The sequence below is a fragment of the Mustela putorius genome, unplaced genomic scaffold (genome assembly GCF_011764305.1).
Source record: "Mustela putorius furo isolate JIRA1106 unplaced genomic scaffold, ASM1176430v1.1 tig00003983_pilon_pilon_pilon, whole genome shotgun sequence".
NCBI lineage: Eukaryota > Metazoa > Chordata > Mammalia > Carnivora > Mustelidae > Mustela > Mustela putorius.
This window is the reverse complement of record NW_025422123.1, coordinates 2,436,459-2,456,075: the sequence shown is the minus strand read 5'-3', so window position 1 is coordinate 2,456,075 and position 19,617 is coordinate 2,436,459. Positions and strand designations below refer to the sequence as shown.

The following is a 19,617-nucleotide window of genomic DNA, read 5'->3' as shown; positions in this document are numbered from 1 at the left end:
GAGGGAAGCAAGCTCCCTGCTGAGCAGAGAGCCCGATGCAGGACTCGATCGCAGGACCCTGAGATCATGACCTGAGCTGAAGGCAGCGGCTTAACCCACTGAGCCACCCAGGCGCCCCTCCCTGTTTCTTTTTTGTGCTGAGAACATTTGAGATCTACTGTTTTAGCAACTTTCAAGTATCTATTACAGTATTATTAGTATATCTAGTTTTTTTAATTCATCAAGACCATGGAAGGACAATAGGATGAAAATTCCTAATGTAGTTAATACCATGGAATAAATGTATTATATTAGTGCTTGCCACAGAAAACTCCCTAAATAGTCTCCTTGCACAGACAGGGGTGAAATTACAAACTTCTGATGACCGCTTGCTTTTTAATAAATTAGGACTCAGCAGTTCCTTTCAGGTTTTTTGGAAGAACAAAGACTCCTGGAGTATCATTCTGATAGTTAATGGAAAAGAGAAATCTTTCCAAGGAGGCACTGATCACCCAAGCAAAGTAATGATGGGAGAGTTGAAGCCAGACCTGCTTCCCTTCTGCTGGTATCACTGGATGAAATTCGTGTCCTCTAGGGCTTTAGGATAAAAGTGATTGGAGAGAAGTATAATTACAGGATTGAATAAATGTGATATCCAGGGATTTTCCTTTGTCATGACATGTCACTTAAGAATATAGTGATCAAATGAAAGTTGATTCACATATAATTACGCCTCATTTAATATTTAGCTGTGCTTTCCAGAAAGAGTTCACTTTTATTAAAGGAGAGAATTTCCCCATAAGAAGAAAGGTGTTTAAATGTTTAAATGTTTGACCAGGTGATATCTTGGTGGGTTAGAGAGGGTAATGTGTATTAACACTCACAATTGTTTGTATGCTAGTTACCCTAGTGTTGCCCTGTAGGATGCTCAAAATCATGGCCTCCCAAGTTGGGGCACGTCCTAGAACAGCTAGGATGGGGTGGGGACCTAGGACACTTTTCTCCTTTAAGGGGCAGTGTCACTAGCAGGGTGAGATCACCTGCTGCCATTGTTTCCACGTCTTCCAGTTTTCAAGAGAAACTATAAATTGGACTTTTTAATGAAAGACTTTATAAACAGGCAAATGATTCAAATTTTAAATCAAAGCCTTGTGCACTATGTACTTCTGCACCATATGCTTCCCTCTGGTATAATTTTCATTTAACTTTCAACAATTTTGTACTTACTGCCAAAGATGTCAGGAAAGATAGCTGTCACCTCAGCCTTAACCAGACTTACAACCTTTGCCCCAAACTTGCTCTCTCCCTGGGCTTCTAATTCTGTCTATATTAGCCTTAGTGTTGTAGTCATTTCTGGACTCAGAATTTCAGTGGGGTTTTGGTTTTTTTTTCTTCTCTCATCTTCCCCATTAAACCAAAACCTAAGTCTGTTGATTTTTTTTTTTTTAAGATTTTCTTTAAATTTGAGTTAGTTAACATACAGTATATTATTAGTTTCAGGGGGTAGAATTTAGTGATTCTTCAGTTGCATACATCATTCAGTGTTATTACATCACGTGCCCTCCTTAATGCCCATCACCCAGTTACCCCATCCCCCCACCTGCCTCCCCTCCAGCAACCCTCAGTTTGTTCCTAGAGCTGAGTCTCTTATGGTTTGCCCACCTTTCTGTTTTTACCTTACTTTATTTTTCCTTCCCTTCCTCTATGCTCATCTGTTTTGTTTTTTAAACTCCACATATGAATGAAATGATATGGTATTTGCCTTTGACTGACTTATTTTGCTTAGCATAATACCCTCTAGTTCCATCCATGTCTTTGAAAATGGCAAGGTTTCATTCTTTTTGATGGCTGAGTAATATTCTATTGTATATACATCTTTATCCATTTGTCAATCGATGGACATCTGGGCTCTTTCCCTATTTTGGCTGTGGTAGTCACTTCTACTATGAACATTGGGGTTCGTGTACCCCTTCGAATCACTGTTTGTATCCTTCAGATAAATACCTATTAGTGCAATTGTTAGGTCATAGGATAGTTTCTGGGTTTTTTGTTTGTTTGTTGTTTAAGGGTTATTTATTTATTCAAAAGAGAAGGAAGTAGAGAGTGAGAGTGCAAGCTGGGAGATGGGCAGAGGGAGAGAGAGAATCCCAAGCAAGTGCCACGCCCATTGTGGAGCCCACCTTGGGGCTCAGTCCCAGGACACCATGATTATGACCCCTGCTGAAATGAAGAGTCAGATGCTACCCAAGCACCCTAGGGTAGTTCTATTTTTAACTTTTTGAGAAACTTTAACTTTTTGAGGAACTTTCATACCATTTTCCAGAGTGGCTGCACCAGCTTGCATTCCCACCAACAGTGTAAGAGGGTTCCCTTTCTCCGCTTCCTCACCAACACTTGTTGTTTTCTGAGCCTTTGATTTTTTTTTTCTTGTGAATTTCCCTGTTTTTTTTTTCCTTCCCCTTTCTAGCTGCTCCATTCCTAGCCCTTGTATGGCTCTTCTGATCCAGATTCTCCCCACATTCTAGGTCCTGTAGCATTGCCCTACCAGGTTGATCATCCTTTTTAAAACATTTCTTTCATTATCTCCCTTCTCAAAAACGTCTGTGGGTCTCTGTAGTCTTCCATGTAAATTCCAAAGCTTCTCCCAGATGTGCAGGTGTCCAGTGGTATCTTAATATCATCTACATTTCTGCTCGTGTTCTTGGTAAGTTAACTCTTATCCCCCATCCATCCATCTGGCCGGAAGGGTTGGGAATCTTGTGGCAGTTTCTGGATTCTGGGTAGATTCTTCTTCTTAGACTTGTCTGCTGAGATGGGGTATTTCTGGAGTTCTATGCCCTGCCCACCTCCCCCCCACACACCAGGTTTTTTTTGGGGTTTTTTTGTTTGTTTGTTTTTTTAAGCCTCCATTATCATTTGGGCTATAAGCCTCAGGGCCAGAGAAGAGTGGGATAAAGGAAAGCCCCAGGCCAGTCCTTCTCCAGCTCAGGAAGAGGTTGGAGGAGGAAGAAGGCTGCCTTGGGCTTTAGATTCCCACTATGCCCAAATTGGGGCTTCTTTGTGGGAGACTTTGGGATGCAGAGGCCTTATTTTATTACTGAGGAAATTCCTTCTCCGACCAATTTCTGCTTTGTCTCCCTCCAGTTAAGGACAGAAATTCTTGCTTTTATGTGAAGCCATACTGGCCACAAGAACTTGGTCATTTGAATGCAGTGCATGCTCATTTACCTTGCAACCCACCCAGCTATGCATGCCATTAGATACTTGAGTGAGTGACTCAGTCACTTTAATCTACTGGGACAATGTGTCGATCAACTGATAAACTTCTCTATTCAGAAAAGTCTCAAGGAAATGTCTTATTTTAGTGAAGTAGTGATAATTCACTGATATAGTTCTTTTCCTGCCTTCCTCTGTGCTTTAAGCTCCCAGGATGACACACAGCACCCAGTATTAGTTAGCTGAGCATATGACTGTATCCCAATTCACTCTGAGTTCTGCGAAGCTGCCATTGCTGCTTTTTTGTGTATCCATCTGTACCAGTTCTGGTATGCACCGAGCACTCCATGCACTAGACCCTTGACATTCCCTAATGACACGTCCTGGGGCTATCAGGATCCTTCCAGTCTGTGACTGTCATTAACTGCGACATGAATGTCGAACAGTTGGAAACCTCCAGCTGTAACAGGCTCTACCCTCCACTCAGCCTACATCTCAAATTCTGCCAGCAGCACGAGGCCCACGCTGACTTGTTTAACTAAATGGTGACCCTCTGGAAGTTAGACGATTCTTTTCTCCACCACAAATTATGGCACGGCATTGCCTTGCTAATAGATGAAACCACAAATGGCAAATCTGTGAATGCCAAGGGCCTACTGTGCAAGTTTCCATGGTAGATAAATAGATGATTAGAAAAAGTGGTATGATCCAATGATGTGTTTGCTGAGGGCTTTCCATTCTAATATGTGAAACACTTTGGTCCAAAATAGTCAGAAAATTAAACCGGGAGACAAGATGAAATAACCTGAAATAATACAAAATTTAACCTCCTCGTTCTGCTGCTTCTTTTCCTCCTCTTCCTCCTTCTTCTTCCTCTTCTTCCTTCCCCCTCTTCCTTCCTTCCTCTCCTCCTTCCTCTTCCTCCCTCTGCTCCCCCTCCCCCTCCTGCTCCTTCCCCTCCTCCTCCTTCTTCTTCTTCACGTTTCCCTCTATGAAGAAGGAATAACATACATGACTTGGAGATTGTACTAGACTCTCTCAATCCTCAGTAAGAATTTTTTTTAAAGATTTTTATTTATTTATTTGACAGACAGAGATCACAAGTAGGCAGAGAGGCAGGCAGAGAGAGAGAGGGGGAAGCAGGCTCCCCGCTGAGCAGAGAGCCCGATGCGGGACTCGATCCCAGGACCCCGAGATCATGACCTGAGCCGAAGGCAGAGGTTTAAACCATTGAGCCACCCAGGTGCCCCAATCCTCAGTAAGAATTAAAGTCACTTCTCTCATTCTCTTTTTCTTTACCAGGTGATGGCTGTGGGCACATAGTGACCTATCAGGACAGTGGCACCATGACGTCCAAGAATTACCCAGGGACTTACCCCAATCACACGGTGTGTGAAAAGACCATCAGAGTACCAAAAGGGAAGAAACTGATCCTGAGGCTAGGAGATGTGGATATTGAATCCCAGACCTGTGCTTCTGACTACCTTCTCTTCACCACCAATTCTGATCAATATGGTAAGAAAAGAGGTCTAGGTTTCTGTGAGCATGAAGTAATTTGAAGCTTGGGAGGGAGGGCAAGTCGTGTGTTGATGAGTGTTATAGCCTGGGAAGATTCGAAGAGAAGCTTGCCTTTTGTCAACTCTTAGGGTAGCTCCCATGGATACACTTGCTTCCTAAGCTGTGGTAAAGACATCTGAGAGGATTCAGCATTGGCCTCGTGTGTGCCCCAGAAGCACTGTTTGAGTGTGTATCTCGCTGGGAAGAGAATTGGAGATGTATGGCACTTGACTAAAACATCTACAAGTCATTCATTCGTGTGACAGATATTTATTGAACGGCAAGCATGTATTCAGGAACTCTGTGGGATACAGCAGTGAAAAGAACTAAGTTCCTCCTTCATGGAGCTTGCATTGGTAGGGAGGGGAAATGGAAAATCAAATGTATCTATCATAGGAGAAGCAGTGAGAAAGAAGAATAAGAATAAGAAAAATAGGGCATCTGAAGGTTGTATAGAGCCTGTTTTTAAGTGGGTTTCTACTGCTTCAACTTGGATGGTCAGGAAGACTTCTCCAGTATGGGAGCATTTGAGCAAGAGACCCGAATGACTCAAGGGAATGGACTGTGTACATATGTCTGACATCGGAATTTTCTGGATAAGGGAACAGCAGATGCGGAGGACAGTTTCCAAAATAATCTTTTGAAATCAAGCTTTTTTGTGCTTTGGGGTGTGCAGTTAGCACACTGGAGTCTGAAATCACTGCAACAGTGACCCCGTGATCCTGGGTCCAGGGAAAGAGCTTAGGTTTAGACAATTCAAAAATAAAGACAAAATCTTATATACAGTTTCTTTTGAGGTTAGAGGTTTATGGAAATACTCTATACGTACAGCTCCAAAAATGATACAGGTTTTATCTGCCTACTTGCTCTGCAGGCAGTTTCTCAAACACAAATACTTTTCAATGTTGTCTTTAGCTTTGCATGCAGACACATATGTTTCCTCTCTCCTGGTGCCTCCCAGCATGGAACCCCAGACTAGCCCGCAGACCATTCAGAGGTCTGTGCTTATCCAGCCCCCATGGGAAAAAAAAATCTAGAATTTTTTATCCCTGGGATTTTATGTCATTTTAATGATGGCTGAATTACTCTGACAGTTTATTTCATATAATTGGTTGCAACTTTTAAACTTGATTCAGATGGGAAAAATGAGCGGTGCCTGGGTGGCTCAGTTGATCAAGCATCTCACTTTGGTTCAGGTCGTGATCTTGGGGTCCTGGGATCAGTCCCGAGTGGGGCTCTGTGCTCACTGCTTCCCCCGCCCCACTCCCTCTGCCCCTCCTCCCACTCATGCTCTCTCTTTCTCAAATAAATAAAATCGTTATAAAAAAAAATGAGAAACATGAGAATTCGAGGGATGCTGGAAGCCCTGGGAACACTTACTGGTGATCACATGTGTATTAATTTGTGGAAGCACTCTTCAGGGAATCCCTCATCAGCCAGAAAATGTCATTCACATTCAGAGGGGAGGACGGTGGATCAGAGAGAGCCCTCCTGTAAGATGTGAGGCAAAACACTGAGGGGCCAGAAACAGCTTTCCCACACTGGTGTCTCCCAGGGACCGTCACCTTTCCTGGAAGGGGAGCAGTTAATTCCGTCTGCTGACAGAGAAGCTGAATAGTCGGCTCTGTTGCCGTCAGCCTCTCTCAAATCAGGTGAGGTGAGAAGAAAGGGGAGCAAATCATCCCAAAGCAGGACTGGACAATGGATGTTGCTTTCCCACACCGTGAATTTACTTCCTCGTCTCCCATGTATATTCACAAATGTACAGAAAAGAGGAAACACATAGGATTAGTGACATGGTAGGAGCTAGGTTCTGAGGTGATTGTGTTTGGCTTCAGGGCACTGACCCCTCTATGTCTAGATTTCTCGAATTTTCAAGGCTTAGAACCTTCACTGGGAAATGGGTAATGAATTACAATTCACCTGGAGAAGTAAAGCCAAGTAAGTTAATTTTTCTCTTTATAATTTTTTCTATATACCAGTTAGCTTTATCTTTTAAAAACAGAGTTTGTGCTCATTGTAGAAATAAACATGTTCAGTGTCTGTTTTTATGCCAGGCACATGGTTGACCCTTACATAGATTTTCTGGATCCTTATATCCACCTTGAAGGTAAATGTTATTAATTCCTTTCTACAAGCAGGGAAACGAAAGCACAATAAGTTGTTTTTTTTTTTGTTTTTGACTAATACGCCAAAGATCACACAACTAGTTAAGATATGAAAGGAGAATTTGTATCCATATCTTTGTGGCTCAGATACCTGTTTCCAGATGTCTGCTCCTCGGTTCCCGTCCCACAACTCAAAGAAAACCACAACACATTCTTAGCCCAGTATTATATTATACAGCAATTTTGTCTAAAATGTAGGCAGAACTAATAATACTTTTGGCTAGGGATGTTCTTAAGATAAAATATTTAATGATGCTCAGAATTTTTCTTTTGTGGCTACTTTAAAGATTTCCATGCCTAGACAAACCCAGCAGACAAGTGTAAGAGAAATAGCAATAAAAGAAATATCTGGAAGGAAAATTAGGGTATTTTAGTCCCATAAAAATATTTTTTAAAAATTAAATGCTTATTTAAAAAAATTAATTAAATAGTTCTTAAAATTAAAAATTAATTAAAAAGTAAAAAGATTAAATTAAATTAATTTTTTAAAAATTAAATGCTTAAATATTTTTTAAAAAATTAAATGTTTTTTAAAAATTAAATACAAGGTATAGAAAGTGTATACTGTGTATGTTGTGTGTGTTGCATATATATGTTTGTGTCTTTTGTTATTTTGAAGAGCATTCTGAAAGGACCCACTTACTCATATACATGTACTTATAATATTTAATCCAGTGGAGTTTTTTGGTTTTTTTGTTTTTTTAAAGATTTTATTTATTGATCTGACAGAGAGAGAGAGAGATCACAAGTAGGCAGAGAGGCAGGGGGAAGCAGGCTCCCCGCTGAGCAGAGAGCCAGACGCGGGGCTCAATTCCAGGACCCCAAGATCACAACCTGAGCCGAAGGCAGTGGCCCAAGCCACCGAGCCATTCAGGTGCCCCTGGTCGAGTGTTTTGAATGTCGTAGATCTACTCAATGAATAAATGATTTTTTAATAAAGTGAATCAACAAGTTCAGTGACGAACCAGTTAACTAAAACATGTTACAATTACTTGGCATATGAAACATGTATTAGTTTAAAAGATTATTAAGATGGGAAGCTGCTTATGATATAGTGTTAGGTAAAATATGAATATATGCTAATGTTCTGACAATAGGAAAAAACCTTCCAATAAAATAAGACAATGTAACTTCAGCAGAATCTTATAGTGAGGCTTTAGAAGTTTTAACTACTGGTATTGTTTTGTGTTCTCTCTATTTTCTATTTTTTCCCTCACAAACATAAGTTGATATGTTGTTAATACAGGATGCCTGGGTAGCTCAGTCATTTAAGCATCTGCCTAGGGCTGGGGTCATGATCCCCAGGGTCCTGGGATCCAGTCCCACATCAGGCTCCCTGCTCAGCGGGGAGTCTGATTCTCCCGCTGCTCCTAGGTCCTGCTCATGCTCGCTCTCTTGCTCTTTCGCTCTCTCTCCCTCTCTTGCAAAATCAGAGAAATAATAACTTTTTTAGAAACTAGAAAAAAGAAATGTTAATGCGGAATAGATTTCCTTTGTTAACTTAGTTAAAATAGTCCCCTGGTCAGTTTGAACTTCCCTAAGGAGCACCGGGGAGGTAGGAGTGTTTTGCCATCCTGTGCCCCCGCTCAGGGTGGGCGTTGCTGTGGGGCAGCGGGACAGTGGGAGGCCATTCTGCAGCCAGTGTAGCCACAGGACCTGGCTTGCCTGCGGAGGGGGAGCCCTAGTGTTCGTCCGAGGTCCCAGGGATCCACAACACTAGTCTGAGCTGGCGGGGGTGGTGGAAAGTGCCCACAGCGGTGGGGAAAGAATGTTGTGGAATACCTCTCTGAAATTCCCATATGTGATGGTTCTAATGATTACATGTGTGGCTGAAATAGCCGAATAGTTTTAGTTTATCCAACTCATTTTTTTTTATTAACCACTTAATTATTAAAACCCATGCCAAGAGATTTTAAGGCTCAATGCTATCACAATTTTGAATATGGAGTTAATGTTTTGAAAAAGAGTAATGTTTTTTGGCATTAGTGTTTGTAAGCTCTGCCAAGAATGGAAGTACTTGGAATGTGATTGCATTAACAATTGTGAATATGCTGGAGTTGTATGCTTTTAATCATCGTGGAGTTCGTGTGTAATGGTTCATCCTGCCTGCCAGTTTTCTTTTAAATGTTTGGTTCGTATACTTTTGGGCGCTATTCTAATCCACACTCAGGGTAGTAAAATGTACTGTAAACAAGTGTAAGCCATACCAGCTTTCCCAGTAATCAGGCAAAATATACACTTGATCTCATTGCTTTTAAAAGGCCTGATATAGGGGCGCCTGGGTGGCTCAGTGGTTTGGGCTGCTGCCTTCGGCTCGGGTCATGATCTCAGGGTCCTGGGATCGAGCCCCGCATCGGGCTCCCTGCTCCGCAGGAAGCCTGCTTCCCCCTCTCTCTCTCTCTCTCTCTGCCTGCCTCTCTGCCTACTTGTGATCTCTGTCTTTCAAATAAATAAATAAAATCTTTAAAAAAAAAAAAAAGGCCTGATATAGACAAGGTAGGATTATTATTCTGTTTGTTAGGTATTATAATAATAGTTGATATTTCAGATTCAACATCAGGTAGAAGGATTACATATATATTTATTACTGAGTGAAGACATAGACTCTTCCTTTCAAAATACCCTTGAGACAGCCAGGAAGCAGCAAAGTTGACAAAGTAAACAATATCAACCTTACTTTGGAAAATGTGGGTTTTCTTTTCTTTTTTTTTTTTTTTTAGAACAAAATGAGTTTTGGGGGCATCTGGGTGGTTCAGTCAGTTAAGCGTCTGCCTTCGGCTGGGATCTTGATCTCAGGGTCTTGGGATCGAGCCCAGCATTGGGCTCCCTGCTTAACAGGGAGGCTGCTTCTCTCTCTCCCCCTGTCCCCTGCCACCCCTGCTTATGTTCTCTCTCACTCATTCTCTCTCAAATAAATAAATAAATAATATCTTGAAAAACAAAAAAGAACAAAATAAATTTTTAAAGATATTCTTAAACACAAATTTTACTTTTAACAAAACATTTTGAATCTAAAACACAGGTACCAACATGTGTGCTTATATCCTGGCTAAAAAAAAACATCTGTAGGAAATATCATAGTTTGCTTAGTAGAGGTTGTTTTTACTATAACTGAGGGAATTCTGGACTTTTGTTTGTTTAGGAGACCAAAGAAGCTGGGACTACCTTCCAAAGAAACATTCATGTCTCTTTTATGTTCTAGGATTCAAGCTAGGGTCACAAGCATTTTGCTGTCATGACTCCTCATTCTGCTTTAACCTGGGAGAGTTCCTCCTCTTACTTTGTCTCTTTACATAGTTTTGAAGAGTTTCAACTGTTTATTTTGTAGGATGCCTGTTGCTTTGGGTTAGTTCAGTGTTTCCTCATGATTAAATTCAGATTATGCATTTTTGGAAAATAGAACATGATCCCTTTTTAAAGTGATCTTTGAAAGGCTTGTTTGCAAAAATGTCCGGCATTAAAAATTGTGAGGTCCCTTGTCTCCTGAGGAATGCGAAGTAAGTCTGCATTGTTTTCTTTGGGTCCCTTTTCACGGCTTTCCTCAGGTGGACTTTTTTTGGCTTTCGAAACTACATTCATTTAAGTTACGTCGGGTGTCTTCCCCAAACAGTTCTGCCTTGTTCAAAGAGGTCAGTGTAATATGAGACTGTGCAAAAATGTAAATTTAAGGTGCTACCTTCTTTACAGAGTTCATGTTATATTTGGACGCATGAGGCCAAAGAGACTTCACTGAGGATAGCCAATGCTATCCTAGGATTGAACAGATTCATTTTAAGCCTGAATCTGAAGATTAAAACAAAGAATCTATTTACATGATATATCTTAAGATTTAAAATTGTTGTATTATACAGTTCAGATTGCTGCTTTGGTACTGATTCTCGATTTCTAGCCTTTTATAGTCATGATGTAAAATAATAATGGGTTAATTATATAAACATTAAAATAACATTAAAATACCTTAAACTTGGGGGAAAGCAGATGCTAATTTAGACACTGTGTCGTACCAAAATACTCACATTTCAAGTATAAAATATTTAACTTTTATTTATGACACTGAAGAGGGAGGGCTGTGAATTCATACTGAAGGTCATTATTCTCAACTCTAAAACTCTTTATGACTCATCCTATGGTTAAGTTTCATTTCCAGTCATGCTAACCAGAAAGGGCCTGCTCTCAGGGACCCCAGAGGAATTGTCATTTCTGTTTCCCTGATATTTCAAGAAGATTGACTGGATTCCAGTTTCCCCTGAAAGTTGGCCTTCCCTTGATGTGTGGAGTTCAGGGTCGTCCCTGGACCCCCTGAAGGACTTGCTGGAAGAATGTGGGTGGAACTAAATACTGGCTTCTCAGACTTCCCTACGTGGGTCACTGAGGATCCGTGAAAAAAGGCTGGCCTTCAGCATGCATTGAGATTGGCACTGTCATTTCTGCCGGGATTCTTCACTTGTGCTGAAGAGTGCAGCCTCTGGAATTAGACTGCTTGCCTTCAGGTTGCTGCTGTATGCTCAGTTATTAATTGCTTAACTGTGAGCAAATCATGTTATCTTTCCATATCTCCGTTCCCCTATCTTTAAAATGGGCAAAATGGGGTGCTTGGATGGCTCAGTCGGCTAAGCGTGTGCCTTCAGCTTGGGTCATGGTCCCAGAGTCCTGGGAGCAAGGCCTGCATTGGGCTCCCTTCTCAGCAGGCAGCCTGCTGCTCCATCTCCCCTTGTTCCTCCCTGCTGCTCATGCTCTCAATCTCTCTCTCTCTCTCTGTCAAATAAATAAATAAATAATCTTTAAAAAATAATAAAATGGGCAAACTAGGACTATCTACCATCTTTGGGTGATTGGAGGCACATATGTGTAACTTAAAAGAATGATGCCGATGCCTGGCACAAAATAAACACTCAGCAAATGTTGGCCATCATCACCCTCCCTCCTCTCCACCTCTCCTTCCTCCCCCTTTCTTTCTCCCTTTCCACCCTCCCCCTGCCCACCCCCCTCAGTGGCCTTGCACTCAGCTTATTCTTTGTCTAAGAGGTCTAAGAGTGTAGAAACACATTGGTCCCCTCAGTACCCTGAACTCTTCCCTGCCACTGAGTAGAGGCTGAGCTGCAGCAGCACACCCTGCCCTCCCCGTGCATTCCTGGTCACCTGAGTTTGCCTGAATCATTCCAAGCATATGGCAGGGGTTCCCTGAGCTGGAAATAGCTCCCTGTACAGATCTTCTCCATCCAGCCTCGTGAGATGAGCAGAAAACACATACTCTCCAAGCCCACAGGTCGTTTTGCTCAGTTTGGCTTTTTTATTTCACTGCCAGCCCATGTCTTTGTATCTGTTTCTTATGGAAAGAGCCTCCTGATGTTTCCCTCTCTTTTTTTGCCAGTCTCTGGTCCTGCCAGGCTGGCCAAGGTTATCTCATTGAATATAATTATAATTTCTTTCTTTCCTTATTTCAAAAATTATTAATTGTACCCTCCTATCTGCAGAAACTTGTCAGCGTGGCCTTCAAGGCTCCCTGACTCTTCTCCCCATCCCCATTTCCAGCCTCATTGCTGAGTCTCCCTGTATCTGTGCCTTTTCCTGGACATATTATACATACAACTTCCTGCAATGGTATTTTTATTGACCGTGTTCCTCCCATAGGTCTCTTTTCCTTCCCCTGCATTTCCTGCCCCTTCTAACACAGACACACATACATACACACAAACCAGATCCATTGCTACTTACCCCGGAGCCCCAGAGCCTTCTTGGATGTCCAGCAGCATCAGTTACTCCCTCGCTGGCACTTGTGTTGATTCTCTAAGCCTTTGCTACCGGAGACCAATCTCAGTTTGAGATCATTATGTTAGCTTCTCTACCAGATATAGGGTTACCTGAGCAAGGAATTGCATTTTAGTCATTTTTTCACTATCTAGAGTATGCTTAGCACACTCTTGCATTTGTACATACTCACTGAATTAATTAATTCATTAATTCATACAATTCATCAATGAGTCTGATTGCATGTAGCTTGATTTTGGCAAACATATATTTTTAAAAATCTGCCTTTTGGGGGCATGTGGGTAGCTCAGTTAAGTGACTCTTGATTTTGCTCAGGTCATGATCTCAGGGTCATGAGATAGAGCCTCATTTGGGGCTCCCTGCTGGGCATGGAGCCTGCTTAAGATTCTCTCTCCCCCTCTCCCTCTGCCTACCCTACCCCCACACCCGCATACACATTCTCTCTCTCTCTTAAAAAAAAAATCTGGATTTTCACAAAAGATAAAGTATCTTGATTCACACTGTATTCCTTGATCTGTAAGTATCTCCTCTGATTTAAAAAAAGACTTGATTTACATAAAATTTTAGGATTCTACTTGTTCTATAGAAAAGACCATGAAGAGCTGTAGAAGGCTCTTACACTTGAGCATTCAGTATATGCTCTACACTGGGCTTAGTTCTTGAGACTAACTAACCCATTCAACTGTCCTGATAGCCCTGAGGTTGGGCCTGTTATTAACATCCACAGCTAAGAACACCGAAGCTCAAATAGGTCAAGTAACTTGCTTATCACTTTCCTAGACCTGGGATGTGAGTGTGGGCATTTGATTCCAGCGACTCTGCTCTTGAACCCAGTAATGTCCTTGAAACCATCTGACCCAGCAGCTTGTGTATAAGAAGACCTCAGCTGTAGTTTTGTCTGTCATTTGCTGGAAGAGATGGAAACTTCTCCAGGCCTCCCCAGCGGGGTATCCTGAGAATAAGATGGAGTTCTGAGAAATCACTTACATGACAAGTATTAGTATAAATATAAGCTTTCAAAGAAATGCTTTGTAGCCAAAATGCTTCAAGAGGTATTGTGGTCAGGGATAGGAAGAAACCAGCTTGCCACAGGAATCAAATGGTGAATTGGTTGAATTGGTTGAATTGATCTGCCTCATGATTTGAGATATAGAAAAACCAGGAAGTTCAAGAATTGTTCTCTTCCACTTCCTGTACTTCCACTTCCACTCCCAGTATTTTTTTAACCATTCTAGATCACTTCTAGGTCAGTGATCTAGAAGTAGAGCAGTGTGAAGCCAGCCATTACATTACATTATGCTGGGAACAAGAGAAATGGGGAAACGAGGCTAAGTGTTTTGATTACAACAAGTTTTCTGTGATAATTTTTGGAATGATACATATCGGGCACACTGCATTAAGATCTAATCATTATGCCTTGTCTGTTGATTTTTAGAAAAATCCTAAATAGGGAAAAAACACAAGATTGGTAGCGTCTATTTTCTAAGTGGTTTATGTCTCCCAGACATATTATGAAGAATGCAAAATTTTCACGACTTTTAAAAATAATACTAAAAAACAGCCTTCAAAGAAATTCCTAGCTCGTGCAAAGTTGTTTTGGGCCTCTGAAGTACATTCATTCTCCTCCAATTGGGTCTACTTGAGAAGGACTGCTTTTTGTTTATTTGTTTTTGTTTTATTTTGTTTTGTCTTTTATGCCATGATAGAAGTCAGAAAGCATCCTAAACTTCTATCAGCCAGACCCTTCCACACAAGGTGTCTCATTGACATAACCATAAGCCTCAAGGAGAAAAAGCTATGGGCCTCCTCCCCCTCCTCCTTTCTGCCAGACCCTTCCCTGGAAACACTGTCACTTAGTGTCAGTTGCCATCTTTTGTTGGGAGAGGAGTAACGGCCTAGGTGGGTTCTGAACTCTAGACTTTTTTTTTTTTAAATATTAATTTATTTATTTGACAGACAGAGATCACAAGTAGGCAGAGAGGCAGGCAGAGAGAGAGGAAGGGAAGCAGCCTCCCCGCAGAGCAGAGAGCCTGATATGGGACTCGATCCCAGGACCCTGAGACCATGACCTGAGCTGAAGGCAGAGGCTTTAACCCACTGAGCCACCCAGGAGCCCCTCTGAGCTCTAGCTTTAAGGCGTTTCTTGACCTGATCCCGGAGCCTCAAGGAAAGCCACACCTTTGTCTTGGAATCTGCCTGATTCATTTATCATCTGTCACTGATTTTTGTCTGGGAACCAGAGACCAGAACTCTCCAGGGATGCCACTTACATTCTTACGTGACTATGGTTTTAATAGCACCATCCAGGAATATCCTTTTTTTATGCTAATTCCCTTCCTTTTCGAAGAAAATGGCCCTGAAAATTCTGTAATTTTGTACGATGACCCTATTTCAGTCTGCGAGCCAGGACAAACCATGTCGTTTGACTGCAATGAAAAAGCAAGTGGGAAACAGATGCCAGTGTAAAGGCGTTTGCAGCTTCAGCATTTCTAGAGATTGCCTCATCAGCACGCCTCCCAGTACAAACGTGGGTCGCGCCAGCAGCCACTTTCCTGGCCGCTGGTTATGTGCCGTGTGGCTGGGACACTCGTGGGACGGGTCACTTAGGCTTATCAGGTTCTTCTCTCTCGTGAGAAATTACATGTGTGCTGTAGAGGGTGTTCATAAGGTTGATGAAAGTTTTTAGGACGTTGTCTTCTTGCTGTTTAATTTATGACAGATCTCTCAAGAGTCAGGTCTCTTGTTTCTCACCACTGAGAGTATGCATCAGGATGGGGAGGCAGTCCCTGGGTTTGTGTTTATTTTTGCTTCTAAATGGCATGTACCCCAGTTTTTAAGCACATCCTTCTCACAAACGAAACAATAACTTAGTGTCATCTGTTTCAAGATGAAAAGCACAGAGCCGCCTGACATGGCTTGGAGCAGTCATTAACCAAACTGTTATTGCCTTGTAATGTGGCGTCTGCGACAGTCCACAGAGAATGTTGTCGTGGCATAAATCGCGGTACGGAATGGACTGTCAAGACTGCCAGAAGAACAAGAGGATTTGGGCTTGGCTCGGGCAGACAGTTCATTCTTCCTTGTAGGACAGTTTTCTTTTATTCACACTTGGAAAGATGAAAGGTTTCCCCCACAGCTGCTCATGGAACAGTAGCTCCAAACAAGGGATGTGTTGAGAGGAACTGGCCTACTGTGCTCAGTGAAGGCAGCTCCTACGGTTCCTGGCCCTTTCTTCCTTTGTGCATGGAATCAGTGCATTGTCTGCTAGGTCTTGGTCTCACGTGCGGTGCCAAATGCCACAACACTATTCCATTCGGCATCACTGAGGGCTCTTCCCACAATCCAGGGCTACCAATTTTATTTCACAAAAGGTAGAGGTATTTATTTTTCCTGATTTGTCTGCCTGCTTGATGAACTGCCTTTCCCCAGTGCAGAGTGAGATGGAACCCACCTCCCTGACTGCGACTGAGGGGAGGGAAGATGGAAGTTAGCAAGTCCATGTGCTGCAGAACACACAGCATGGCCAGGCCAGGTGTGAAGCACACATGCATCCAGAACTGGGAGTCCTCTGTTCAGGTCTGCTACTGTTCTTAAGACCCCTTCCAGAAGGACAGGGGCTCAGGACGGAGACCACAACCATGATCATTTTAGAAGTCACCAAGCCAATACTGGGTTTCCTTTGGAGTTGTCTTTGGGAATGTAGAAATACAAGCTAGCCCCTTTTTAAAAGCCTCGATGGAGAATACTAACAGAGAAACACATTGTATGGCCAGGCATGGGCGGAGGATGGCTTTGTCATAAGAAGAGCTATAATCCTCCATAGAGTTTGGCTGAAAAACTGAAAACGCTGATTGGGACAGACTGGTCGGTTCCTTCAGTGCCTACCCATTCATTATTTTTCCCTCTTACCACCAGTCAGTCTCTTTTCCCTTGTAACTCGAAGAATGCAGTTATTAACTTCCATTCTGTGAGAAGGAATCTGTCTATCTGTCAGGCCTTCAGACAGGAAATAATGGATGTTTTGCCACAGACAATACAACAGGCAGGGTTGGACTTGGACTTCGAGTCTCCCTGCTTGCGTAATGCTGCCTCTGCCCCTGGGGATGGTTGAGCGGTGAGGACCCTAACAGAGTAGTTTAAATCTTGCGTTGATAGGAGAGGGTATATCCCATCCTATCTAGGGTTTACTTATAGTGGAAGAGAGACTGGTGCCTGAGGGGGTAAAAGTGATTGAAGGAGTGTGTGTGTTTACATTTTATCTTTGAACTTCTTCCAGGAATATTTACATTCCTATCATGACTGTGGGAGGATACAACCAAATTAGAGTTTTACTATAGTTTTGTGTTTTGGGTGGGTAGGAAGTTATATGTATTGTGTAACAACCTAGCATGATGACATGCACTCTTGTCTCTTTGTGGAAGATGCATGCAGTGTTGCAAGCTTTCCTTTCAAATGTTCCATAAAAATCTAAAAAAAAAAAAAAAAAAAAAAAAAAATTCCAGTTATTTAGCCATGAGAAAGAAGGACATCCTGCCATTTACAACAATAGAAATGGACCTTGAGGGCACTATGCTAAGTGAGATAAGTCAGACAGAGAAAGATAAGTACTGCATGATATCAGTTATATGTGGAATCTTAAACAGCCAAGCTCATAAAAACAGAATAAAAGGACGTGGTTACCAGGGGACCGTGGTGCGCTGGGGTGGGCAGATTGATGTTATTTAAGGGTACGGGCTTGCAATGAGGAGTAAATATGCTTCAATCTAATTCACAGTATTGTGAAAATAGACCGCAGTATTGAAATTGACTGTTGAACAATGCAGGTTTGAATTATGCAGGTCGCTTACACATGAATTTTTCTAATACAGTACTGTAAGTGTGTTTTCTCTACCTTATGATTTTCTTAATGCTTTCTTTTCTCTAGCTTACTTTATTATAAGAATACAGTATATAATATATATAATATACAAAATATGTGTTAATTGACTGTGTCACTTACTGGTAAGGCTTCTGGTCAACAGTAGGTTGTTATGGTTAAGTTTTTGGAGAGTCAAGAGGGACACCTGGGTGGCTCAGTCAGTGGGGTGAACAACTCTTGATTTTCTGTCAGGTCATGACTTTGGGGTCCTGGGATTGAAACCCCCCATCCCCCACCCGCCATTGAGCCCCATCCTTGGGAGTCTGCCTGAGAGTTTCTCTTTCCTCTGCCCCTCCCCCACCTTCCTAATCCCTGCCCACACACCCCCCCCCCAAGTGGGCCTATGCTTCTCTAAAATGAATAAATTTCTTTAAAAAAAAAAAGTTTTGGAAAGTCAAATATTATCCATGGGTTTTCAGCTACATGGTCAGCTACGCGGGGGTTGGCATCCCTAACCACCACATTGTTTGAGGGTCAATTGTACGAATGCCAAACTTACTAAGAGACTAGACCTAATTATTCCAACTACAAAAAGAAATAATTATGTAACATGATGGATGTGCTAATTATCCTTATAATGACAATCATATTAAAGTATACCAGTGTATCAAATGAATATACAGTACACCTTAAAATTACATATATAAATAATTAAGTACAAAATGTATTTGAACTAGAAAAATCCAAACAAGTTCTCACTGATCATCAGTTTAGATTTGCTTCCCTCACTGTTTATTAGGACTCATTGGAATGCTGCAGAAACTGGAGGAGGGATTTGTATCATTATCACGGTTTGGAGAGGAGTATATACACTATTATTTCCTCCTGGGAAAGATAAGTGTGGTTAGAAAAATATTCTGATTTACCAATAGCAACACATTACTTGTTATTTCATTTTTATTCTTAGATTTGCACTGATCTGTGCAGAGAACAAAGGAATTTCTAACATATGTAAAACAAAGTTGCAAAAGTCAAGTATAGTAACCTGACTCACTTTAATTGTGAAAAAATGTTTATTCTACATAACTCTACCAAAAAATGGATTTAATATAAATTGCTTCTTTACCATGCTGCAAGCACTGTTAAAGTTTACAAACGACCATATATTTATTACACTAATGATTTTCTTTCCTTTCTTGCTTTTCCACATTTCTCTTCCTGACTTCTTCATGATTTTTTATAATGCCAGGATTAAATCTTTCATGCATCTTTATAATCAGGTTTGGCTTTTCAAAACTGTTACAAACAGAAAAACATTTAACTTTATTCCAGTTCTAACAATGTTTGAAGGCCACCACATACCAGGTCTCGTATAAACTGCCGGTGATAAAGTGATGGATAAAAAAGTTTCTCACCCCACGGAACATAGTCTAAAAGGAAAATAGAAATTATTTATTTGTTTCTCTTAATGTATTCATTCATTCATTCATTTATTTAACTACTTATACTAATTACTAAGTATGTCTGCAGTTCTCATTATATGCTAGGTGCTGTTCTAAGCAGTTTGCTACTATTTCATGTAAAACAATTGTATATGATGAGTAATCTCTAAAGAGGTAAGTCATCATTTTTTATTTGGATTTCACTATAACTTAATAATAGGGAACAACAGAGAGTTGAGGCATGAAGATAAACACACAACATTTCTCTTTTATTCAATTACAACTTCCAAATGTGAGACCTGGACAGGACAAAAGAGAAGTCCATATAGCAGGAGAGAAATGCTTAGTGGGGGGTTCCTCATCCTCTTCCAAACCTTTTTCTTTCCCTCCTCCTTCCTTAACCTGTTGTCGACACGGCTGTCACTGTGGACTGTTAACCCGGTGTTGCTGTTGACTCCTTCCATACTGTTTTGTTTGGGGAGAAGTTAATGAAGAACCCCTTGTCTTCAAACTTCGCTTGTTAATCCCTATTTTCTTAGAATTACTATGTCTTACATACATGATTTTCAAGAGGACAGTTTACAAACTAAACTTAAACTTGAGTAGTTTGAGGAAGGTCTTTTTTTCT

At 41.4% G+C, this 19,617-nt stretch overlaps 1 protein-coding gene across 2 annotated transcripts in view; it reads left to right on the top strand.

The window, feature by feature from the left end:
* DCBLD1 (discoidin, CUB and LCCL domain containing 1) overlaps positions 1-19,617 on the top strand; it is a 66,971-nt gene that overhangs the window by 18,711 nt on the left and 28,643 nt on the right. For both annotated transcript variants that reach the window (XM_045071034.1, XM_045071035.1), the window contains exon 2: positions 4,498-4,710. In XM_045071034.1, coding sequence (XP_044926969.1) covers positions 4,498-4,710 — 213 coding nt within the window. The remainder of the gene's footprint in view (positions 1-4,497; positions 4,711-19,617) is intronic.